General features: G+C 51.1%; 1 protein-coding gene across 6 annotated transcripts in view; it reads left to right on the forward strand.

Annotated features, from left to right (window-relative positions):
- Positions 1 to 2075: 2075 nt before the first annotated feature.
- The window catches only part of DOCK3 (dedicator of cytokinesis 3), a 111324-nt gene continuing 85713 nt past the window's right edge, over positions 2076 to 27686 (forward strand). For all 6 annotated transcript variants that reach the window (XR_012717468.1, XM_075287560.1, XM_075287562.1 and 3 more), the window contains exon 1: positions 2076 to 2263. Coding sequence is in view for 5 of the 6 variants with exons in the window: in XM_075287560.1 (XP_075143661.1) it covers positions 2227 to 2263 (37 nt within the window). In the remaining variant the exon portion in view is untranslated. The remainder of the gene's footprint in view (positions 2264 to 27686) is intronic.

A 27686-nucleotide genomic window follows, 5' to 3' on the forward strand; every position in this document is an offset into this window, starting at 1 on the left:
GTGTACCGGGCAGTATATATACCCCGTATCTCTCCGTGTACCGGGCAGTATATATACCCCGTATCTCCCCTGTACCTGTCAGTATATATATATATATATATATATATATATATACCCCGGATCTCCGTGTACCGGGCAGTATATATACCCCGTATCTCCCGTGTACCGGGCAGTATATATACCCCGTATCTCCCGTGTACCGGGCAGTATATATACCCCATATCTCCGTGTACCTGTCAGTATATATACCCCGTATCTCTCCGTGTACCGGGCAGTATATATACCCCGTATCTCCCCTGTACCTGTCAGTATATATATATATATATATATATATATACCCCGGATCTCCGTGTACTGGGCAGTATATATACCCCGTATCTCCCGTGTACCGGGCAGTATATATACCCCGTATCTCCCGTGTACCGGGCAGTATATATACCCCATATCTCCGTGTACCTGTCAGTATATATACCCCGTATCTCCCTGTACCTGTCAGTATATATACCCCGTATCTCTCCGTGTACCGGGCAGTATATATACCCCGTATCTCCCTGTACCTGTCAGTATATATACCCCGTATCTCTCCGTGTACCGGGCAGTATATATACCCCGTATCTCCCTGTACCTGTCAGTATATATATATATATATATATATATATATATATACCCCGGATCTCCGTGTACCGGGCAGTATATATACCCCGTATCTCTCCGTGTACCGGGCAGTATATATACCCCGTATCTCCCGTGTACCGGGCAGTATATATACCCCGTATCTCCCTGTACCTGTCAGTATATATACCCCGTATCTCCCCTGTACCTGTCAGTATATATACCCCGTATCTCCCCTGTACCTGTCAGTATATATATATATATATATATATATATATATATATACCCCGGATCTCCGTGCACCGGGCAGTATATATACCCCGTATCTCCCGTGTACCGGGCAGTATATATACCCCGTATCTCCCGTGTACCGGGCAGTATATATACCCCATATCTCCGTGTACCTGTCAGTATATATACCCCGTATCTCCCTGTACCTGTCAGTATATATACCCCGTATCTCTCCGTGTACCGGGCAGTATATATACCCCGTATCTCCTTGTACCTGTCAGTATATATACCCCGTATCTCCCTGTACCTGTCAGTATATATACCCCGTATCTCTCCGTGTACCGGGCAGTATATATACCCCGTATCTCCCTGTACCTGTCAGTATATATACCCCGTATCTCTCCGTGTATCGGGCAGTTATATATATCCCCGTATCTCCCCTGTACCTGTCAGTATACCCCGTATCTCCCTTACCTGTCAGTATATATATATATATATATATATATACCCCGGATCTCCGTGTACCGGGCAGTATATATACCCCGTATCTCTCCGTGTACCGGGCAGTATATATACCCCGTATCTCCCGTGTACCGGGCAGTATATATACCCCGTATCTCCTTGTACCTGTCAGTATATATACCCCGTATCTCCCTGTACCTGTCAGTATATATACCCCGTATCTCTCCGTGTACCGGGCAGTATATATACCCCGTATCTCCCCTGTACCTGTCAGTATATATATATATATATATATATATATATATATACCCCGGATCTCCGTGTACCGGCAGTATATATATATATATATATATATATACCCCCGTATCTCCGTGTACCGGGCAGTATATATACCCCGTATCTCCCGTGTACCGGGCAGTATATATATATAATATATAGATATATACCCCGTATCTCCCGTGTACCGGGCAGTATATATACCCCGTATCTCCCGTGTACCGGGCAGTATATATACCCCGTATCTCCCGTGTACCGGGCAGTATATATACCCCCATATCTCCGTGTACCTGTCAGTATATATACCCCGTATCTCCCCTGTACCTGTCAGTATATATATATATATATATATATATATATATATATATATATAATATATATATATATACCCGGATCTCCGTGTACCGGGCAGTGTGTAGCCTCGGTCCTTCCTCCTCCTCCTCCCCCTCCCCTCCCGTCCTCTTCTCTCCTCCTCCTCCCGCTGCTGTCGCTTCATCATCTCCCAGTATCAGCGTATACACACCGCGGAGGACATGCGGCTTTCCGGGCCCCCCTGGCGCTCCTGGGGCCCTCCGCTGCTCGCCAGTCCGGGTGACGCCGCTCCTGCTCCGGGCGATGTGATCTGACCCGCGGGCGGCCGGGACGATGTGGAGCGCAAGTGAAGAGGAGAAATACGGAGTGGGTGAGTGTCAGCTCCGGGGCCCTCAGCCTGCGGGCGGCACAGCTACATTGTATCCGGTGCAAGGAGGGAGAGAGACAGTGTAACAGCAGCGACCGACCGCACCGGACGTGACCGGAATACAACACCGGGAGGAGCGGGGAGAGAGTGCAGGAATGTGGCGGCACAGCACAACACCGGGAGGGGGAGAGAGATACACAACATTATACCGGGAGGGGGGGGGATACACAACATTATACCGGGAGGGGGGGGGGATACACAACATTATACCGGGAGGGGGGGGGATACACAACATTATACGGAGGGGGGGGGATACACAACATTATACCGGGAGGGGGGGGGATACACAACATTATACCGGGAGGGAGGGGGGGGATACACAACATTATACCGGGAGGGGGAGGGGGGGGGATACACAACATTATACCGGGAGGGGGAGGGGGGGGATACACAACATTATACCGGGAGGGGAGGGGGGGGATACACAACATTATACCGGAGGGGAGGGGGGGATACACAACATTATACCGGGAGGGGAGGGGGGGGATACACAACATTATACCGGGAGGGGAGGGGGGGGATACACCAACATTATACCGGGAGGGGAGGGGGGGGATACACAACATTATACCGGGAGGGGAGGGGGGGGATACACAACATTATACCGGGAGGGGAGGGGGGGGGATACACAACATTATACCGGGAGGGGGAGGGGGGGGGATACACAACATATACCGGGAGGGGAGGGGGGGGGATACACAACATTATACCGGGAGGGGAGGGGGGGGGGATACACAACATATACCGGGAGGGGGAGGGGGGGGGGATACACAACGACATCTATACCGGGGAGGGGAGGGGGGGGGGGGATACACAACATTATACCGGAGGGGAGGGGGGGGGGGATACACAACACTTATACCGGGGAGGGGAGGGAGGGGGGATACACAACACTATACCGGGGAGGGGAGGGGGGGATACACAACACTATACCGGGAGGGGAGGGAGGGGGGTATACACAACACTATACCGGGAGGGGAGGGGAGGGGGGATACACAACACTATACCGGAGGGGAGGGGAGGGGGGGATACACAACACTATACCGGGAGGGGAGGGGGGGGGGGGATACACAACATTACACCGGGAGAGAGGGGGGGATACACAATATTACACGGGGTGGGGTATACAACAGTACCCCGGGGGGGGGGGGGGGGATACACAACATTACACCGAGGGGGGGGGGAGATACACAACACAACACCGGGAGGGGGGGGGATACACAACATACACCACACTAGGTCACAATATATCTACTATACTACAATACACCGTATATTTGCTACTCATTACACTGTGTGTACTATAAAACACTAGAGTGCACCGTACATACAACACTACACTGTATATATGCTATATAACATGAGACTGTATATACTACTCAACTCTACACAACACTGTATGTATCATATTACACAACCCTACCCATCGCTGTATGTACTGTACAACACTACACCATAAATAATACTGTATATAACACTACACTGTTTATACTGAACAAAACGACACTGTATACACTATACTACCCTTCACCATAAATACTATATAGAACTACACTGTATACACTACACAACAATACACCCTATATACTATACAGTACTACAACATAAATAATATACAACTCTACACTTTATATACTAACCATATGTACTACAGAGGACAACACCATATATACTACACAACACTGTACTGCATAAATATATATATATATATATATATATATATATATATATATATATATATACTATATAACACTATACTACACCGTATCTACCATACTCACTGGTTCTGCTTCCAGGACCCTCTTACACTCGGCTGCCAGGTCACCGCTGATCTCATGTCGCTGGTGTCACTTGTCACAGGTGGAGGCGGCTGTTCCGTGATCAGGGTGTGAATCGGGTTTGACAGTGAGAAAGTTTGTGTCACAGCAACGCAAAATAAGAATCTGCAAATTACCCAGAGTAACACCGCTCATCTGACTACAACTCCCAGCGTCCATTACTAGCTGCTACTCACTGACAGCCAAGAAAACAGCTGGGACTTGTAGTTGTATCATCAATAATATGGGTAACGTTTATTAAGAAATTACTTTGGATGATGTTTAGTACTCAGTATCTAGTCTAGTCTCTAGTATACGGATAGGCTGTATTCTCAGTGATGTCACTGCTCTCTAGTATACGGATAGGCTGTATTCTCAGTGATGTCACCGCTCTCTAGTATACGGATAGGCTGTATTCTCAGTGATGTCACCGCTCTCTAGTATATGGCTAGGCTGTATTCTCAGTGATGTCACTGCTCTCTAGTATACGGATAGGCTGTATTCTCAGTGATGTCACTGCTCTCTAGTATACGGATAGGCTGTATTCTCAGTGATGTCACAGCTCTCTAGTATACGGATAGGCTGTATTCTCAGTGATGTCACAGCTCTCTAGTATACGGATAGGCTGTATTCTCAGTGATGTCACCGCTCTCTAGTATACGGATAGGCTGTATTCTCAGTGATGTCACTGCTCTCTAGTATACGGATAGGCTGTATTCTCAGTGATGTCACTGCTCTCTAGTATACGGATAGGCTGTATTCTCAGTGATGTCACTGCTCTCTAGTATACGGATAGGCTGTATTCTCAGTGATGTCACTGCTCTCTAGTATACGGATAGGCTGTATTCTCAGTGATGTCACCGCTCTCTAGTATACGGATAGGCTGTATTCTCAGTGATGTCACAGCTCTCTAGTATACGGATAGGCTGTATTCTCAGTGATGTCACAGCTCTCTAGTATACGGATAGGCTGTATTCTCAGTGATGTCACTGCTCTCTAGTATACGGATAGGCTGTATTCTCAGTGATGTCACCGCTCTCTAGTATACGGATAGGCTGTATTCTCAGTGATGTCACTGCTCTCTAGTATACGGATAGGCTGTATTCTCAGTGATGTCACTGCTCTCTAGTATACGGATAGGCTGTATTCTCAGTGATGTCACTGCTCTCTAGTATACGGATAGGCTGTATTCTCAGTGATGTCACTGCTCTCTAGTATATACATAGGCTGTATTCTCAGTGATGTCACTGCTCTCTAGTATACGGATAGGCTGTATTCTCAGTGATGTCACTGCTCTCTAGTATATGGATAGGCTGTATTCTCAGTGATGTCACCGCTCTCTAGTATACGGATAGGCTGTATTCTCAGTGATGTCACCGCTCTCTAGTATACGGATAGGCTGTATTCTCAGTGATGTCACCGCTCTCTAGTATACGGATAGGCTGTATTCTCAGTGATGTCACTGGTCTCTAGTATACGGATAGGCTGTATTCTCAGTGATGTCACCACTCTCTAGTATATAGATAGGCTGTATTCTCAGTGATGTCACCGCTCTCTAGTATACGGATAGGCTGTATTCTCAGTGATGTCACCGCTGATCTCTAGTATACGGATAGGCTGTATTCTCAGTGATGTCACCGCTGATCTCTAGTATACGGATAGGCTGTATTCTCAGTGATGTCACCGCTCTCTAGTATATGGATAGGCTGTATTCTCAGTGATGTCACCGCTCTCTAGTATACGGATAGGCTGTATTCTCAGTGATGTCACCGCTCTCTAGTATACGGATAGGCTGTATTCTCAGTGATGTCACCGCTCTCTAGTATACGGATAGGCTGTATTCTCAGTGATGTCACTGCTCTCTAGTATACGGATAGGCTGTATTCTCAGTGATGTCACCGCTGCTCTCTAGTATACGGATAGGCTGTATTCTCAGTGATGTCACCGCTGCTCTCTAGTATACGGATAGGCTGTATTCTCAGTGATGTCACCGCTGCTCTCTAGTATACGGATAGGCTGTATTCTCAGTGATGTCACCGCTCTCTAGTATACGGCTAGGCTGTATTCTCAGTGATGTCACCGCTCTCTAGTATATGGATAAGGCTGTATTCTCAGTGATGTCACCGCTCTCTAGTATACGGATAGGCTGTATTCTCAGTGATGTCACTGCTCTCTAGTATACGGATAGGCTGTATTCTCAGTGATGTCACTGCTCTCTAGTATACGGATAGGGCTGTATTCTCAGTGATGTCACTGCTCTCTAGTATACGGATAGGCTGTATTCTCAGTGATGTCACCGCTCTCTAGTATACGGATAGGCTGTATTCTCAGTGATGTCACCGCTCTCTAGTATACGGATAGGCTGTATTCTCAGTGATGTCACCGCTCTCTAGTATATGGATAGGCTGTATTCTCAGTGATGTTACCGCTCTCTAGTATACGGATAGGCTGTATTCTCAGTGATGTCACTGCTCTCTAGTATACGGATAGGCTGTATTCTCAGTGATGTCACTGCTCTCTAGTATACGGATAGGCTGTATTCTCAGTGATGTCACAGCTCTCTAGTATACGGATAGGCTGTATTCTCAGTGATGTCACAGCTCTCTAGTATACGGATAGGCTGTATTCTCAGTGATGTCACCGCTCTCTAGTATACGGATAGGCTGTATTCTCAGTGATGTCACTGCTCTCTAGTATACGGATAGGCTGTATTCTCAGTGATGTCACTGCTCTCTAGTATACGGATAGGCTGTATTCTCAGTGATGTCACTGCTCTCTAGTATACGGATAGGCTGTATTCTCAGTGATGTCACTGCTCTCTAGTATACGGATAGGCTGTATTCTCAGTGATGTCACCGCTCTCTAGTATACGGATAGGCTGTATTCTCAGTGATGTCACAGCTCTCTAGTATACGGATAGGCTGTATTCTCAGTGATGTCACAGCTCTCTAGTATACGGATAGGCTGTATTCTCAGTGATGTCACTGCTCTCTAGTATACGGATAGGCTGTATTCTCAGTGATGTCACCGCTCTCTAGTATACGGATAGGCTGTATTCTCAGTGATGTCACCGCTCTCTAGTATACGGATAGGCTGTATTCTCAGTGATGTCACCGCTGCTCTCTAGTATACGGATAGGCTGTATTCTCAGTGATGTCACTGCTCTCTAGTATACGGATAGGCTGTATTCTCAGTGATGTCACTGCTCTCTAGTATACGGATAGGCTGTATTCTCAGTGATGTCACTGCTCTCTAGTATACGGATAGGCTGTATTCTCAGTGATGTCACCGCTCTCTAGTATACGGATAGGCTGTATTCTCAGTGATGTCACTGCTCTCTAGTATATGGATAGGCTGTATTCTCAGTGATGTCACCGCTCTCTAGTATACGGATAGGCTGTATTCTCAGTGATGTCACCGCTCTCTAGTATACGGATAGGCTGTATTCTCAGTGATGTCACCGCTCTCTAGTATACGGATAGGCTGTATTCTCAGTGATGTCACTGGTCTCTAGTATACGGATAGGCTGTATTCTCAGTGATGTCACCGCTGATCTCTAGTATACGGATAGGCTGTATTCTCAGTGATGTCACCGCTGATCTCTAGTATACGGATAGGCTGTATTCTCAGTGATGTCACTGCTCTCTAGTATACGGATAGGCTGTATTCTCAGTGATGTCACCGCTCTCTAGTATATGGATAGGCTGTATTCTCAGTGATGTCACCGCTCTCTAGTATACGGATAGGCTGTATTCTCAGTGATGTCACCGCTCTCTAGTATACGGATAGGCTGTATTCTCAGTGATGTCACCGCTCTCTAGTATACGGATAGGCTGTATTCTCAGTGATGTCACTGCTCTCTAGTATACGGATAGGCTGTATTCTCAGTGATGTCACCGCTCTCTAGTATACGGATAGGCTGTATTCTCAGTGATGTCACCGCTGCTCTCTAGTATACGGATAGGCTGTATTCTCAGTGATGTCACCGCTGCTCTCTAGTATACGGATAGGCTGTATTCTCAGTGATGTCACCGCTCTCTAGTATACGGCTAGGCTGTATTCTCAGTGATGTCACCGCTCTCTAGTATATGGATAGGCTGTATTCTCAGTGATGTCACCGCTCTCTAGTATACGGATAGGCTGTATTCTCAGTGATGTCACTGCTCTCTAGTATACGGATAGGCTGTATTCTCAGTGATGTCACTGCTCTCTAGTATACGGATAGGCTGTATTCTCAGTGATGTCACTGCTCTCTAGTATACGGATAGGCTGTATTCTCAGTGATGTCACCGCTCTCTAGTATACGGATAGGCTGTATTCTCAGTGATGTCACCGCTCTCTAGTATACGGATAGGCTGTATTCTCAGTGATGTCACCGCTCTCTAGTATACGGATAGGCTGTATTCTCAGTGATGTTACCGCTCTCTAGTATACGGATAGGCTGTATTCTCAGTGATGTCACCGCTCTCTAGTATACGGATAGGCTGTATTCTCAGTGATGTCACCGCTCTCTAGTATACGGATAGGCTGTATTCTCAGTGATGTCACTGCTCTCTAGTATACGGATAGGCTGTATTCTCAGTGATGTCACCGCTCTCTAGTATACGGATAGGCTGTATTCTCAGTGATGTCACCGCTCTCTAGTATACGGATAGGCTGTATTCTCAGTGATGTCACCGCTGCTCTCTAGTATACGGATAGGCTGTATTCTCAGTGATGTCACTGCTCTCTAGTATATGGATAGGCTGTATTCTCAGTGATGTCACCGCTCTCTAGTATACGGATAGGCTGTATTCTCAGTGATGTCACTGCTCTCTAGTATACGGATAGGCTGTATTCTCAGTGATGTCACCGCTCTCTAGTATACGGATAGGCTGTATTCTCAGTGATGTCACCGCTCTCTAGTATACGGATAGTCAGTATTTTGTTTGCACAGTTTGCTGTTGCTCTCTGGTATCATCCAGTCCGGTGGTCACACAAGGTCAGACACTTCTTGCCTTTTCTACACAATTCTCTGCGTTCTTCTGCCGTTCTCTCCAGTCGCTGTTACCCAATGGAGCATAATGATAGAGCGCGCGTTCTCTCAGCGTGAGAGCGCGGATTAGAAAACGGCAAAGGAATTGGAAATGTTCTTTCTCTGTACAGAAACCAATTTCAGGCGACTTCTGTAATCAGAGCGATGGATAATCGGAGGATCTCAAGGGGTCCGGACATCTCGTATCCCTCACACTGTCTGAAGAGCGATGACCTAGATATGAAACTACACTGGCAATCTGCATGATGGGAGTTGTAGTTCTGTGCAGACTAGAAGAACTGTAATGTCTGGCTCAGGCCATAGAAATCCTACAGAAATCCTGTACTCACTGATACTGGTTATTTATTTCCTGCAGTGTCATCCCTGCCCCATTAGGGTCCTCCCCCCATACTTTACACCACCACCCTGCTCCTTTATGATTAAAGACTTTTACTAAGTTGCATTGTTTGTTGGCATTTGTCTCATCAACAGATAGTAATAGATTGTATTCCCCTGTCCTACAGTCGGCCTCTCCCCTCCTGACATGGCTGATAACAGATAGTAATAGATTGTATTCTCCTGTCCTACAGTCGGCCTCTCCTCTCTTGACATGGCTGATAACAGATAGTAATAGATTGTATTCCCCTGTCCTACAGTCGGCCTCTCCTGACATGGCTGATAACAGATAGTAATAGATTGTATTCTCCTGTCCTACAGTCGGCCTCTCCTCTCCTGACATGGCTGATAACAGATAGTAATAGATTGTATTCTCCTGTCCTACAGTCGGCCTCTCCTCTCCTGACATGGCTGATACCAGATAGTAATAGATTGTATTCCCCTGTCCTACAGTCGGCCTCTCCTCTCCTGACATGGCTGATAGCAGATAGTAATAGATTGTATTCCCCTGTCCTACAGTCGGCCTCCCCTCTCCTGACATGGCTGATAACAGATAGTAATAGATTGTATTCCCCTGTCCTACAGTCGGCCTCTCCTGACATGGCTGATAACAGATAGTAATAGATTGTATTCTCCTGTCCTACAGTCGGCCTCTCCTCTCCTGACATGGCTGATAACAGATAGTAATAGATTGTATTCCCCTGTCCTACAGTCGGCCTCTCCTCTCCTGACATGGCTGATAACAGATAGTAATAGATTGTATTCCCCTGCCCTACAGTCGGCCTCTCCTGACATGGCTGATAACAGATAGTAATAGATTGTATTCCCCTGTCCTACAGTCGGCCTCTCCTCTCCTGACATGGCTGATAACAGATAGTAATAGATTGTATTCCCCTGTCCTACAGTCGGCCTCTCCTCTCCTGACATGGCTGATAACAGATAGTAATAGATTGTATTCCCCTGTCCTACAGTCGGCCTCTCCTCTCCTGACATGGCTGATAACAGATAGTAATAGATTGTATTCCCCTGTCCTACAGTCGGCCTCTCCTCTCCTGACATGGCTGATAACAGATAGTAATAGATTGTATTCCCCTGTCCTACAGTCGGCCTCTCCTCTCCTGACATGGCTGATAACAGATAGTAATAGATTGTATTCCCCTGTCCTACAGTCGGCCTCTCCTCTCCTGACATGGCTGATAACAGATAGTAATAGATTGTATTCCCCTGTCCTACAGTCGGCCTCTCCTCTCCTGACATGGCTGATAACAGATAGTAATAGATTGTATTCCCCTGTCCTACAGTCGGCCTCTCCTCTCCTGACATGGCTGATAACAGATAGTAATAGATTGTATTCCCCTGTCCTACAGTCGGCCTCTCCTCTCCTGACATGGCTGATAACAGATAGTAATAGATTGTATTCCCCTGTCCTACAGTCGGCCTCTCCTCTCCTGACATGGCTGATAACAGATAGTAATAGATTGTATTCCCCTGTCCTACAGTCGGCCTCTCCTCTCCTGACATGGCTGATAACAGATAGTAATAGATTGTATTCCCCTGTCCTACAGTCGGCCTCTCCTCTCCTGACATGGCTGATAACAGATAGTAATAGATTGTATTCCCCTGTCCTACAGTCGGCCTCTCCTCTCCTGACATGGCTGATAACAGATAGTAATAGATTGTATTCCCCTGTCCTACAGTCGGCCTCTCCTCTCCTGACATGGCTGATAACAGATAGTAATAGATTGTATTCCCCTGTCCTACAGTCGGCCTCTCCTCTCCTGACATGGCTGATAACAGATAGTAATAGATTGTATTCTCCTGTCCTACAGTCGGCCTCTCCTCTCCTGACATGGCTGATAACAGATAGTAATAGATTGTATTCTCCTGTCCTACAGTCGGCCTCTCCTCTCCTGACATGGCTGATAACCGATAGTAATAGATTGTATTCTCCTGTCCTACAGTCGGCCTCTCCTCTCCTGACATGGCTGATAACAGATAGTAATAGATTGTATTCCCCTGTCCTACAGTCGGCCTCTCCTCTCCTGACATGGCTGATAACAGATAGTAATAGATTGTATTCTCCTGTCCTACAGTCGGCCTCTCCTCTCCTGACATGGCTGATAGCAGATAGTAATAGATTGTATTCCCCTGTCCTACAGTCGGCCTCTCTCCGCCCCCCATACATATACCCCCTCTGTCATTCTGATTACACAGCGGGGGATTCGGGGCATTAGGCTCCAGCTGTCGGGCTGTCTCTCGCTATAGGGTGGGGGTCTCTGCATCTTTTACTGGATATTTTGGAGGTCTCCAATGTAATCTCTTCTATTATATTTTATTCTGACGGCGCCGCTTATCGCTTGCCCCGCCCGCCCGCTCAGTAGCTTTGATGCCCCCATCAGGTTGTGTTCTGACTGCAGTAGATCTCAGACTCTTTCCTCAGCCTTCACTAATATCTTCTCCAGTTACATCCAGAGCTGCATTTACAGCCCTGCTGGTTTGAATTTGCAGAGAGCAGTGCATTGTGGGTGCTCTAACCATGGTGCGGGGTCACAGCCGTCTCCAAGGGCAGGCGTCATATTCTTCACATTTTGCTGTCCCTACAGTTATGGACTGTGTGGGTAGTAGGGACTGTAGGGAGCAGAGGGTCTCGTGGTAACAGTCACTTTTTCTGTACCTGTCTGTCTTATACCTGTCTTCTCTTTGTAATGTATGTGACTGTCACGTGTGGCGTAAATAGGTATGGCGGGGCCCGTGGCGAGCTTTTGACATGCCCCCCTCGCATTCCTGCGCGCTCTATTATGCTCATAGTGGCCCCTGCACACAGTATTATGTCCCATAGTGGCCCCTGCATACAGTATTATGTCCCATAGTGGCCCCTGCACACAGTATTATGTCCCATAGTGGCCCCTGCACACAGTATTATGTCCCATAGTGGCCCCTGCACACAGTATTATGTCCCATAGTGGCCCCTGCACACAGTATTATCCCCCATAGTGGCCCCTGCACACAGTATTATGTCCCATAGTGGCCCCTGCACACAGTATTATGCCCCATAGTGGCCCCTGCACACAGTATTATGTCCCATAGTGGCCCCTGCACACAGTATTATGTCCCATAGTGGCCCCTGCACACAGTATTATACCCCATAGTGGCCCCTGCACACAGTATTATGCCCCATAGTGGTCCCTGTACACAGTATTATCCCCCATAGTGACCCCTGCACACAGTATTATCCCCCATAGTGGCCCCTGCACACAGTATTATGTCCCATAGTGGCCCCTACACACAGTATTATACCCCATAGTGGCCCCTGCACACAGTATTATCCCCCATAGTGGCTCCTGCACACAGTATTATGTCCCATAGTGGCCCCTGCACACAGTATAATGCCCCATAGTGGCCCCTGCACGCAGTATTATGTCCCATAATGGCCCCTGCACACAGTATTATGTCCCATAGTGGCCCCTGCACACAGTATTATGTCCCATAGTGGCCCCTGCACACAGTATTATGTCCCATAGTGGCCCCTGCACACAGTATTATGTCCCATAGTGGCCCCTGCACACAGTATTATGTCCCATAGTGACCCCTGCACACAGTATTATGTCCCATAGTGACCCCTGCACACAGTATTATGCCCCATAGTGGCCCCTGCACACAGTATTATGTCCCATAGTGACCCCTGCACACAGTATTATGCCCCATAGTGGCCCCTGCACACAGTATTATGTCCCATAGTGGCCCCTGCACACAGTATTATCCCCCATAGTGGTCCCTGCACACAGTATTATGTCCCATAGTGGCCCCTGCACACAGTATTATCCCCCATAGTGGCCCCTGCACACAGTATTATAACCCATAGTGGCCCCTGCACACAGTATTATGTCCCATAGTGACCCCTGTACACAGTATTATCCCCCATAGTGGCCCCTGCACACAGTATTTTGTCACATAGTGGCCCCTGCACACAGTATTATGTCCCATAGTGGCCCCTGCACACAGTATTATGTCACATAGTGGCCCCTGCACACAGTATTATGTCCCATAGTGGCCCCTGCACACAGTATTATGTCCCATAGTGGCCCCTGCACACAGTATTATGTCCCATAGTGGGCCCTGCACACAGTATTATGTCCCATAGTGGCCCCTGCACACAGTATTATACCCCATAGTGGCCCCTGCACACAGTATTATCCCCCATAGTGGCCCCTGCACACAGTATTATCCCCCATAGTGGCCCCTGCACACAGTATTATGTCCCATAGTGGCCCCTGCACACAGTATTATCCCCCATAGTGGCCCCTGCACACAGTATTATGTCCCATAGTGGCCCCTGCACACAGTATTATGCCCCATAGTGGCCCCTGCACACAGTATTATCCCCCATAGTGACCCCTGCACACAGTATTATGCCCCATAGTGACCCCTGCACACAGTATTATGTCACATAGTGGCCCCTGCACACAGTATTATGTCCCATAGTGGCCCCTACACACAGTATTATACCCCATAGTGGCCCCTGCACACAGTATTATCCCCCATAGTGGCTCCTGCACACAGTATTATGTCCCATAGTGGCCCCTGCACACAGTATAATGCCCCATAGTGGCCCCTGCACACAGTATTATGTCCCATAATGGCCCCTGCACACAGTATTATGTCCCATAGTGGCCCCTGCACACAGTATTATGTCCCATAGTGGCCCCTGCACACAGTATTATGTCCCATAGTGGCCCCTGCACACAGTATTATGTCCCATAGTGGCCCCTGCACACAGTATTATGTCCCATAGTGACCCCTGCACACAGTATTATGCCCCATAGTGGCCCCTGCACACAGTATTATCCCCCATAGTGGCCCCTGCACACAGTATTATCCCCCATAGTGGCCCCTGCACACAGTATTATCCCCCATAGTGGCCCCTGCACACAGTATTATCCCCCATAGTGGCCCCTGCACACAGTATTATCCCCCATAGTGGCTCCTGCACACAGTATTATGTCCCATAGTGGCCCCTGCACACAGTATAATGCCCCATAGTGGCCCCTGCACACAGTATTATGTCCCATAATGGCCCCTGCACACAGTATTATGTCCCATAGTGGCCCCTGCACACAGTATTATGTCCCATAGTGGCCCCTGCACACAGTATTATGTCCCATAGTGGCCCCTGCACACAGTATTATGTCCCATAGTGGCCCCTGCACACAGTATTATGTCCCATAGTGACCCCTGCACACAGTATTATGCCCCATAGTGGCCCCTGCACACAGTATTATACCCCATAGTGGCCCCTGCACACAGTATTATGTCCCATAGTGACCCCTGCACACAGTATTATGTCCCATAGTGACCCCTGCACACAGTATTATCCCCCATAGTGGCCCCTGCACACAGTATTATGTCCCATAGTGGCCCCTGCACACAGTATTATGTCCCATAGTGGCCCCTGCACACAGTATTATGTCCCATAGTGACCCCTGCACACAGTATTATGCCCCATAGTGGCCCCTGCACACAGTATTATGTCCCATAGTGGCCCCTGCACACAGTATTATCCCCCATAGTGGTCCCTGCACACAGTATTATGTCCCATAGTGGCCCCTGCACACAGTATTATCCCCCATAGTGGCCCCTGCACACAGTATTATCCCCCATAGTGACCCCTGCACACAGTATTATGCCCCATAGTGACCCCTGCACACAGTATTATGTCACATAGTGGCCCCTGCACACAGTATTATGTCCCATAGTGGCCCCTGCACACAGTATTATGTCCCATAGTGGCCCCTGCACACAGTATTATCCCCCATAGTGGCCCCTGCACACAGTATTATGTCCCATAGTGGCCCCTGCACACAGTATTATGTCCCATAGTGGCCCCTGCACACAGTATTATGTCCCATAGTGGCCCCTGCACACAGTATTATCCCCCATAGTGGCCCCTGCACACAGTATTATACCCCATAGTGGCCCCTGCACACAGTATTATGTCCCATAGTGGCCCCTGCACACAGTATTATGTCCCATAGTGGCCCCTGCACACAGTATTATGTCCCATAGTGGCCCCTGCACACAGTATTATGCCCCATAGTGGTCCCTGCACACAGTATTATGTCCCATAGTGGCCCCTGCACACAGTATTATGTCCCATAGTGGCCCCTGCACACAGTATTATGTCCCATAGTGGCCCCTGCACACAGTATTATGTCCCATAGTGGCCCCTGCACACAGTATTATGTCCCATAGTGGCCCCTGCACACAGTATTATCCCCCATAGTGGCCCCTGCACACTGTATTATCCCCCATAGTGGCCCCTGCACACAGTATTATCCCCCATAGTGGCCCCTGCACACAGTATTATCCCCCATAGTGGTCCCTGCACACAGTATTATGTCCCATAGTGGCCCCTGCTCACAGTATTATATCCCATAATGAACAATTTTCAGACCCCAGAGTATAATAATCGGAGACCCGGGGGACACAAGCATAAAAAAACAGTGTCTCTTACCTATTCCCGGTTCCGTTGCAGTCCTCAGTGGTGTTGTCCATCTTTAGTGACGTCCGCATGTCACACATCTAGGCCCTAAGCCTGTCTGGAGTATGGAGAAGTAAGTTACACTGTTTTTTATGTTCTCTTCCCTCCCCCTTTCATTCGATTTCCGATCATTATACTTGGGGGTCTGAAAACCCCCCACTCGTATAATGATAGTGCTCGTGGGGCGTGCGGCGTCACTTACCGATCCCAGCCCCTGCCAGGATTGGTAAGTAAATAGGTTTCTCCACCCGGTAACGGCATATTAAGAAAAAAAAACCAAAAATCGCAGCAGTAGCGGCTGTCGCCGGACCCCTAATATCTCAAGCCCTGTGGCAGACGCTACCCCGGTAGTTATGCCACTGAGTGTATGTGACTGTCACGTGTAGCCGGTTTGGAGTGTATGTGACTGTCACGTGTAGCCGGTTTGGAGTGTATGTGACTGTCACGTGTAGCCGGTTTGGAGTGTATGTGACTGTCACGTGTAGCCGGTTTGGAGTGTATGTGACTGTCACGTGTAGCCGGTTTGGAGTGTATGTGACTGTCACGTGTAGTCGGTTTGGAGTGTATGTGACTGTCACGTGTAGCCGGTTTGGACTGTATGTGACTGTCACGTGTAGCCGGTTTGGAGTGTATGTGACTGTCACGTGTAGCCGGTTTGGAGTGTATGTGACTGTCACGTGTAGCCGGTTTGGAGTGTATGTGACTGTCACGTGTAGCCGGTTTGGAGTGTATGTGACTGTCACGTGTAGCCGGTTTGGAGTGTATGTGACTGTCACGTGTAGTCGGTTTGGAGTGTATGTGACTGTCACGTGTAGCCGGTTTGGAGTGTATGTGACTGTCACGTGTAGCCGGTTTGGACTGTATGTGACTGTCACGTGTAGCCGGTTTGGACTGTATGTGACTGTCACGTGTAGCCGGTTTGGAGTGTATGTGACTGTCACGTGTAGCCGGTTTGGAGTGTATGTGACTGTCACGTGTAGCCGGTTTGGAGTGTATGTGACTGTCACGTGTAGCCGGTTTGGAGTGTATGTGACTGTCACGTGTAGCCGGTTTGGAGTGTATGTGACTGTGACGTGTAGCCGGTTTGGAGTGTATGTGACTGTCACGTGTAGCCGGTTTGTAGTGTATGTGACTGTCACGTGTAGCCGGTTTGGAGTGTATGTGACTGTCACGTGTAGCCGGTTTGGAGTGTATGTGACTGTCACGTGTAGCCGGTTTGGAGTGTATGTGACTGTCACGTGTAGCCGGTTTGGAGTGTATGTGACTGTCACGTGTAGCCGGTTTGGAGTGTATGTGACTGTCACGTGTAGCCGGTTTGGAGTGTATGTGACTGTCACGTGTAGCCGGTTGGAGTGTATGTGACTGTCACGTGTAGCCGGTTTGGAGTGTATGTGACTGTCACGTGTAGCCGGTTTGGAGTGTATGTGACTGTCACGTGTAGCCGGTTTGGAGTGTATGTGACTGTCACGTGTAGCCGGTTTGGAGTGTATGTGACTGTCACGTGTAGCCGGTTTGGAGTGTATGTGACTGTCACGTGTAGCCGGTTTGGAGTGTATGTGACTCACGTGTAGCCGGTTTGGAGTGTATGTGACTGTCACGTGTAGCCGGCTTGGAGTGTATGTGACTGTCACGTGTAGCCGGTTTGGAGTGTATGTGACTGTCACGTGTAGCCGGCTTGGAGTGTATGTGACTGTCACGTGTAGCCGGTTTGGAGTGTATGTGACTCACGTGTAGCCGGTTTGGAGTGTATGTGACTGTCACGTGTAGCCGGCTTGGAGTGTATGTGACTGTCACGTGTAGCCGGTTTGGAGTGTATGTGACTGTCACGTGTAGCCGGCTTGGAGTGTATGTGACATCACAGCCGTCTTACGTTGTGTGTTGTGATGCTGTATTGCGCCAATCCACTGCCGCCGTCGCTCTGCTCGGTTTACTTGCGCCACGTCATCACTGCAGCCAATCACAGGCCTCCCAGTATAGATCATGTGACCAGGGGTCCAGGGATTGGCGCGGTGCGGAGCGGGTGACGCCTCTCTCTTTTTTTTTTAACGTTTTCACTGATTTTACAAATATCTCTGAAATCCCTGATAGGGGGCGACGAGGGAGAAATCTGTGGGAAATGACGTGAGGCTCCACCTGGGGCGAGACTGTGCAGCCGGCGATGTCTGCGAAGCCGCAGGAGGGGATATTGATTGATGATAGAAACCCAATCTCCTCGCAGGAAGCATCACCCCCCCCCCCCCCAAAGATGTGATGACTCCGTGCCCTTCACAGGAGACGAGCCGCCATTACTGCCAGAACCTGGAAGGGGGTGCAGGATAGGAGGAGTAGTCCTGTCATGTCCAGGGTGGGCTGATGTTGGGGGTTGTAGTCCTCTATATATATAGTCTCTCACAGACTGGTATTACGTTCATATCCAGCACTTCAGCCATGTTGGGGGTTGTAGTATAATAGAATTGTGATAATTGACTGATTAGAGAGATCCCTTTAATTGGCTCCACTCAACTAGATGAGAGTAAATCAGTCAGAGCAGGAAACAGGATAATCTGTGGCTGAGAGCGCAGGGTGAGCTCTGCTGTACCGTCACATCCGGGGCCTGCGGACTCTAATGTATATGGGATTCCCAGGATACAGGGGGAGGGGGATACATCGTCTCTACCACTGGAGTCTAATGGCATATCCCCAATAACTATGGCCTGGTGTGGGGGGGTCACCGGCAAGGGGTGTAATATTCACTGTATCAGTGTGTAATATACGCTGTATTGGTGTGTAATATATGCTGTGTCAGTGTGTAATATTTGATGTATCGGGGGTGTAATATACACTGTATCACGTTGAATATACGACGTATTGGGGTGTAATATATGCTGTATTGGGGTGTAATATATGCTGTATCGGGGTGTATACAATGTATTGGTGTGTAATATACGATTTATCTGGGGTAATATACAGTATATTGTATCATGGTATATATGTGCTGCATCGGAGGGTAATATGGACTGTATCAGAGTGTCGTCACCCGGTCCTTCACTGTGCTGTTGGGTGGTCGTTTCCCGATCCTGCTCTGCGGTGTGGGGCGGTCGTCGCCCGGTCCTGCTCTGCGGTGTGGGGCGGTCGTCGCCCGGTCCTGCTCTGCGGTGTGGGGCGGTCGTCGCCCAGTCCTGCTCTGCGGTGTGGGGCGGTCGTCACCCGGTCCTGCTCTGCGGTGTGGGGCGGTCGTCGCCCGGTCCTGCTCTGCGGTGTGGGGCGGTCGTCGCCCGGTCCTGCTCTGCGGTGTGGGGCGGTCGTCACCCGGTCCTGCTCTGCGGTGTGGGGCGGTCGTCACCCGGTCATGCTCTGCGGTGTGGGGCGGTCGTCGCCCGGTCCTGCTCTGCGGTGTGGGGCGGTCGTCGCCCGGTCCTGCTCTGCGGTGTGGGGCGGTCGTCGCCCGGTCCTGCTCTGCGGTGTGGGGCGGTCGTCGCCCGGTCCTGCTCTGCGGTGTGGGGCGGTCGTCGCCCGGTCCTGCTCTGCGGTGTGGGGCGGTCGTCACCCGGTCCTGCTCTGCGGTGTGGGGCGGTCGTCACCCGGTCCTGCTCTGCGGTGTGGGGCGGTCGTCACCCGGTCCTGCTCTGCGGTGTGGGGCGGTCGTCACCCGGTCCTGCTCTGCGGTGTGGGGCGGTCGTCACCCGGTCCTGCTCTGCGGTGTGGGGCGGTCGTCACCCGGTCCTGCTCTGCGGTGTGGGGCGGTCGTCACCCGGTCCTGCTCTGCGGTGTGGGGCGGTCGTCACCCGGTCCTGCTCTGCGGTGTGGGGCGGTCGTCACCCGGTCCTGCTCTGCGGTGTGGGGCGGTCGTCACCCGGTCCTGCTCTGCGGTGTGGGGCGGTCGTCACCCGGTCCTGCTCTGCGGTGTGGGGCGGTCGTCACCCGGTCCTGCTCTGCGGTGTGGGGCGGTCGTCACCCGGTCCTGCTGTGCGGTGTGGGGCGGTCGTCACCCGGTCCTGCTCTGCGGTGTGGGGCGGTCAGCCTCTGGTGGGGTCAGGAGCTAATATTAGAGAGCTGCTCCATTTACGCTCAGTATGTCTCCGGCTGACAGGAAGGATTAGGTCACGCTCAGCGGTCCCCGGGGCCCCGAGTACTTCATACATCTTCCCAGAAAAGGCTGCGGATCCCAACATCACTAACTGCAGCACGTCAGCCCTGATTGGAGGCAGCACCTGTGTATCGATATGTATCACAGTGTATCTATATGTACCACGTTATGTATCACAGTGTATCTATATGTACCACGTTATGTATCACAGTGTATCTATATGTACCATGTTATGTATCACAGTGTATCTATATGTACCATGTTATGTATCACAGTGTATCTATATGGTTCAGTAAATCACTGCATATATCAGACATTATATTGGCTCTCCTTATAGACCCTGTATATCCCCTTGTATAAGACACTGTATATCTCCTTATACACTATAGATCCCCTTATACACTGTATATCCCCTTATATCACACCCCGTATATCTCCTTATATCACACCCCGTATATCCCCTTGTATCAGACCCTGTATATCCTCTTATAACATACCCTGTATATCCCCTTATATTACACCCTGTATATTCCCTTATACACTGTATACATCCTCCTCGCGGGTCGTACGATGTCGCCAGGATCACATGATGCCTCTTTTTGCTCCTTCATCTCTACAGTCTCCATTGTGGCGTCTTCAGGGCTGTGCTCGGACGGTTGCACAATATCCCCGTGTCCTGATCTCCCTCCTCAGGGGAGCGATCCTGAGTGGTCGCCGAGTTATTTTCGGAGCTCGCGGTAATGCTTCACCCTCCATTAGAGCTGCAATTGATTTTAGGGATTTTATGGTTGACAAAAACTGTGAAACACAAAGTAGGAGACAAATCTGGGCCATTGATGTGTCCTAATCACATTGCAGCAGATTTTGCGGGGTGTCAGGTCGGAGGACGCGCATCCCTGGGGGTTACGTATTAGCTCATATTACATAGAGCCAGGCCCACGTAGCGCTCTTTTCAGGTTACTTTGCGTCCGGTCGGTTGCTGTGGGGATTTCTCTTTATTAGTAAATAAGGCGACATTGCTGCGCTTCCCGTGCAAGCCGGGGGTCAATCATCCGATCTCTGCTTTGTACGAGAATAATGAGTTTGTCTTGGAAACGCGCACTATTTATATCCCGGCTATTATGTGCGGCCTCTTAACCAGTGTGTGACCGGAGCTGACAGAAGCGAACAGGCGCATTTATATCGGGGTAATTAACATAAATGCATAGTAATTAGGAGGCAGATAATGAGCTACTCGCTAAGTTATTACTGCAAGATGAGAAGCTGCAGATTAATCAGATCCAAGTCATCAAATGTGAACTGGAACCTATCACATCAGCTTCATCAAGGAGTAAGGCGTATCTAGAGGAGAGATGGAGAGAGCGGGCGTATCTAGAGAAGAGATGGAGAGCGCGGGCGTATCTAGAGGAGAGATGGAGAGAGCGGGCGTATCTAGAGGAGAGAGATGGAGAGAGCGGGCGTATCTAGAGGAGAGATGGAGAGAGCGGGCGTATCTAGAGGAGCGATGGAGAGCGCGGGCGTATCTAGAGGAGAGATGGAGAGAGCGGGCGTATCTAGAGGAGAGATGGAGAGAGCGGGCGTATCTAGAGGAGAGATGGAGAGAGCGGGCGTATCTAGAGGAGAGATGGAGAGAGCGGGCGTATCTAGAGAAGAGATGGAGAGAGCGGGCGTATCTAGAGGAGAGATGGAGAGCGCGGGCGTATCTAGAGGAGAGATGGAGAGAGCGGGCGTATCTAGAGGAGAGATGGAGAGAGCGGGCGTATCTAGAGGAGAGATGGAGAGAGCGGGCGTATCTAGAGGAGAGATGGAGAGCGCGGGCGTATCTAGAGGAGAGATGGAGAGAGCGGGCGTATCTAGAGAAGAGATGGAGAGAGCGGGCGTATCTAGAGGAGAGATGGAGAGAGCGGGCGTATCTAGAGGAGAGAGATGGAGAGAGCGGGCGTATCTAGAGGAGAGATGGAGAGAGCGGGCGTATCTAGAGGAGCGATGGAGAGAGCGGGCGTATCTAGAGGAGAGATGGAGAGAGCGGGCGTATCTAGAGAAGAGATGGAGAGAGCGGGCGTATCTAGAGGAGAGATGGAGAGAGCGGGCGTATCTAGAGGAGAGAGATGGAGAGAGCGGGCGTATCTAGAGGAGAGATGGAGAGAGCGGGCGTATCTAGAGGAGCGATGGAGAGCGCGGGCGTATCTAGAGGAGAGATGGAGAGAGCGGGCGTATCTAGAGGAGAGATGGAGAGAGCGGGCGTATCTAGAGGAGAGAGATGGAGAGAGCGGGCGTATCTAGAGGAGAGAGATGGAGAGAGCGGGCGTATCTAGAGGAGAGATGGAGAGAGCGGGCGTATCTAGAGGAGAGATGGAGAGAGCTGGCGTATCTAGAGGAGAGAGATGGAGAGAGCGGGCGTATCTAGAGGAGAGATGGAGAGAGCGGGCGTATCTAGAGGAGAGAGATGGAGAGAGCGGGCGTATCTAGAGGAGAGATGGAGAGCGCGGGCGTATCTAGAGGAGAGATGGAGAGCGCGGGCGTATCTAGAGGAGAGATGGAGAGAGCGGGCGTATCTAGAGGAGAGATGGAGAGAGCGGGCGTATCTAGAGGAGAGAGATGGAGAGAGCGGGCGTATCTAGAGGAGAGAGATGGAGAGAGCGGGCGTATCTAGAGGAGAGATGGAGAGAGCGGGCGTATCTAGAGGAGAGAGATGGAGAGAGCGGGCGTATCTAGAGGAGAGATGGAGAGAGCGGGCGTATCTAGAGGAGAGATGGAGAGAGCGGGCGTATCTAGAGGAGAGATGGAGAGCGCGGGCGTATCTAGAGGAGAGATGGAGAGCGCGGGCGTATCTAGAGGAGAGATGGAGAGAGCGGGCGTATCTAGAGGAGAGAGATGGAGAGAGCGGGCGTATCTAGAGGAGAGATGGAGAGCGCGGGCGTATCTAGAGGAGAGATGGAGAGCGCGGGCGTATCTAGAGGAGAGATGGAGAGAGCGGGCGTATCTAGAGGAGAGAGATGGAGAGAGCGGGCGTATCTAGAGGAGAGAGATGGAGAGAGCGGGCGTATCTAGAGGAGAGATGGAGAGAGCGGGCGTATCTAGAGGAGAGAGATGGAGAGAGCGGGCGTATCTAGAGGAGAGATGGAGAGAGCGGGCGTATCTAGAGGAGCGATGGAGAGAGCGGGCGTATCTAGAGGAGAGATGGAGAGAGCGGGCGTATCTAGAGGAGAGATGGAGAGCGCGGGCGTATCTAGAGGAGAGATGGAGAGCGCGGGCGTATCTAGAGGAGAGATGGAGAGAGCGGGCGTATCTAGAGGAGAGATGGAGAGAGCGGGCGTATCTAGAGGAGAGATGGAGAGCGCGGGCGTATCTAGAGGAGAGCTGGAGAGAGCGGGCGTATCTAGAGAAGAGATGGAGAGCGCGGGCGTATCTAGAGGAGAGATGGAGAGAGCGGGCGTATCTAGAGGAGAGATGGAGAGCGCGGGCGTATCTAGAGGAGAGCTGGAGAGAGCGGGCGTATCTAGAGAAGAGATGGAGAGAGCGGGCGTATCTAGAGGAGAGAGATGGAGAGAGCGGGCGTATCTAGAGGAGAGAGATGGAGAGCGCGGGCGTATCTAGAGGAGAGCTGGAGAGAGCGGGCGTATCTAGAGAAGAGATGGAGAGAACGGGCGTATCTAGAGGAGAGCTGGAGAGAGCGGGCGTATCTAGAGAAGAGATGGAGAGAGCGGGCGTATCTAGAGGAGAGATGGAGAGAGCGGGCGTATCTAGAGAAGAGATGGAGAGAGCGGGCGTATCTAGAGGAGAGATGGAGAGAGCGGGCGTATCTAGAGGAGAGAGATGGAGAGAGCGGGCGTATCTAGAGGAGAGATGGAGAGAGCGGGCGTATCTAGAGGAGCGATGGAGAGCGCGGGCGTATCTAGAGGAGAGATGGAGAGAGCGGGCGTATCTAGAGGAGAGATGGAGAGAGCGGGCGTATCTAGAGGAGAGAGATGGAGAGAGCGGGCGTATCTAGAGGAGAGAGATGGAGAGAGCGGGCGTATCTAGAGGAGAGATGGAGAGAGCGGGCGTATCTAGAGGAGAGATGGAGAGAGCTGGCGTATCTAGAGGAGAGAGATGGAGAGAGCGGGCGTATCTAGAGGAGAGATGGAGAGAGCGGGCGTATCTAGAGGAGAGAGATGGAGAGAGCGGGCGTATCTAGAGGAGAGATGGAGAGCGCGGGCGTATCTAGAGGAGAGATGGAGAGCGCGGGCGTATCTAGAGGAGAGATGGAGAGAGCGGGCGTATCTAGAGGAGAGATGGAGAGAGCGGGCGTATCTAGAGGAGAGAGATGGAGAGAGCGGGCGTATCTAGAGGAGAGAGATGGAGAGAGCGGGCGTATCTAGAGGAGAGATGGAGAGAGCGGGCGTATCTAGAGGAGAGAGATGGAGAGAGCGGGCGTATCTAGAGGAGAGATGGAGAGAGCGGGCGTATCTAGAGGAGAGATGGAGAGAGCGGGCGTATCTAGAGGAGAGATGGAGAGCGCGGGCGTATCTAGAGGAGAGATGGAGAGCGCGGGCGTATCTAGAGGAGAGATGGAGAGAGCGGGCGTATCTAGAGGAGAGAGATGGAGAGAGCGGGCGTATCTAGAGGAGAGATGGAGAGCGCGGGCGTATCTAGAGGAGAGATGGAGAGCGCGGGCGTATCTAGAGGAGAGATGGAGAGAGCGGGCGTATCTAGAGGAGAGAGATGGAGAGAGCGGGCGTATCTAGAGGAGAGAGATGGAGAGAGCGGGCGTATCTAGAGGAGAGATGGAGAGAGCGGGCGTATCTAGAGGAGAGAGATGGAGAGAGCGGGCGTATCTAGAGGAGAGATGGAGAGAGCGGGCGTATCTAGAGGAGCGATGGAGAGAGCGGGCGTATCTAGAGGAGAGATGGAGAGAGCGGGCGTATCTAGAGGAGAGATGGAGAGCGCGGGCGTATCTAGAGGAGAGATGGAGAGCGCGGGCGTATCTAGAGGAGAGATGGAGAGAGCGGGCGTATCTAGAGGAGAGATGGAGAGAGCGGGCGTATCTAGAGGAGAGATGGAGAGCGCGGGCGTATCTAGAGGAGAGCTGGAGAGAGCGGGCGTATCTAGAGAAGAGATGGAGAGCGCGGGCGTATCTAGAGGAGAGATGGAGAGAGCGGGCGTATCTAGAGGAGAGATGGAGAGCGCGGGCGTATCTAGAGGAGAGCTGGAGAGAGCGGGCGTATCTAGAGAAGAGATGGAGAGAGCGGGCGTATCTAGAGGAGAGAGATGGAGAGAGCGGGCGTATCTAGAGGAGAGAGATGGAGAGCGCGGGCGTATCTAGAGGAGAGCTGGAGAGAGCGGGCGTATCTAGAGAAGAGATGGAGAGAACGGGCGTATCTAGAGGAGAGCTGGAGAGAGCGGGCGTATCTAGAGAAGAGATGGAGAGAGCGGGCGTATCTAGAGGAGAGATGGAGAGCGCGGGCGTATCTAGAGGAGAGATGGAGAGCGCGGGCGTATCTAGAGTCTTTTGTGGTGGTCTCCCTTCTTTTTGGGTTGGGTGTATTGGGGGTCTTGTCATGTCTATGGGCAGTTTTTACCCCTCAGGATTTGGGCAGGTTCCTGATGTTACGGATGGGGGAGGGGTTCTCTTTGTGATAGGGTGATATAATTAGGCTAATCCGTGCTGAACGCTCCAGACATCCTGAAGTGCGCAGATTACTGGACTACGCCGCCCTGTCCCCCCGGTCCTCCGCCACATTGCAGAACATAGAGGGAGACTTAAAGGGGGGCTCTGGTATCTTGGACGCCTCCCTTTAATCCTCTTCCTGCAGGGATTGCTTCTCACAGCTGAGGGTTTGTTACAGTTGTATCCACTCTAGAATATCTCTGTGGACTTCATATTTCTATATTGACCTGCACTGATACATTGTAACAAACTCTAAGAGCTTTTGGCTAGTGTGTTCTGGATCTCGGTGTAATGGCCGCTCAGCTGGGAGTAGTTGTGCAGTTTTACCTGCTTGTCCCGCTGAGCGCTCGGCCCTGTCGTGTCCCCGGGGATCCGGAGTGCGCAGAGCTGGATAAGAGCATCTGTGGAGCTGCTGAGCAAGCAGGGAGGTCATTATGTCAGGGACGTGCGAGAGGACGCTGGGGGGGTGACAGGTCTGTTATATCCCAGGGCCCCCACCTACCATGGGCCATATCTAAGGCGTAGTCACTACATCTACGCCCCGCCTGCTACAGGCCGGTGCCATTTCTGGGCTATTATGCCCCTTGGCATGGCGGTGACCACCGGAGCGGCCGGGATTATGTCTGGGCACGAGACAACATGATTGTTATAATCAAATCAGCATTAAATAATCCCCTGGCTGAGCGGATCCCCCTCCCCCGCCGCGCTCTCTCCGGGCGGTGTCTGACCTTAATTCACGGAAACCTCACATGTGAGTGCGGGGACGAGGAGGCAGCGAGTATGGAAGCAGGGACCCAGCCTGTCCTCGGCCTGCACCGCAGTAATGTGGCCAGCTAGCCGCAAACCTTCCAAACTCCCTTCAAAATCTGACCATGTAAAAATATGATGGTCCTGTGGCGCCCCCTATGGTGCCCTGTACACACCACCTTCCCCAGGGCTGTATACAATGGGGATGTGGCACCCCCTATGTTCCCTGTATACGATGTGGCTGTGGCGCCCCCTATGTTCCCTGTATACGATGGGGCTGTGGCGCCCCCTATGTTCCCTGTATACGATGTGGCTGTGGCGCCCCCTATGTTCTCTGTATACGATGTGGCTGTAGCGCCCCCTATGTTCCCTGTATACGATGGGGCTGTGGCGCCCCCTATGTTCCCTGTATATGATGTGGCTGTGGCGCCCCCTATGTTCTCTGTATACGATGTGGCTGTAGCGCCCCCTATGTTCCTTGTATACGATGTGGCTGTGGCGCCCCCTATGTTCCCTGTATACGATGGGCTGTGGCGCCCCCTCTGTTCCCTGTATACGATGGGCTGTGGGGCCCCTATGTTCTCTGTATACGATGTGGCTGTGGCGCCCCCTATGTTCCTTGTATACGATGTGGCTGTGGCGCCCCCTATGTTCCCTGTATACGATGGGCTGTGGGGCCCCTATGTTCTCTGTATACGATGGGGCTGTAGCGCCCCCTATGTTCCCTGTATACGATGGGGCTGTGGCGCCCCCTATGTTCCCTGTATACGATGGGCTGTAGCGCCCCCTATGTTCCCTGTATACGATGGGCTGTGGCGCCCCCTATGTTCCCTGTATACGATGGGCTGTGGCGCCCCCTATGTTCCCTGTATACGATGTGGCTGTGGCGCCCCCTATGTTCCCTGTATACGATGGGCTGTGGCGCCCCCTATGTTCCCTGTATACGATGGGCTGTGGCGCCCCCTATGTTCCCTGTATACGATGGGCTGTGGCGCCCCCTATGTTCCTTGTATACGATGGGCTGTGGCGCCCCCTATGTTCCCTGTATACGATGGGCTGTGGCGCCCCCTATGTTCCCTGTATACGATGGGCTGTGGCGCCCCCTATGTTCCCTGTATACGATGGGCTGTGGCGCCCC

This window comes from Leptodactylus fuscus, chromosome 9, assembly GCF_031893055.1.
Source record: "Leptodactylus fuscus isolate aLepFus1 chromosome 9, aLepFus1.hap2, whole genome shotgun sequence".
Taxonomy (NCBI): Eukaryota; Metazoa; Chordata; class Amphibia; order Anura; family Leptodactylidae; genus Leptodactylus; species Leptodactylus fuscus.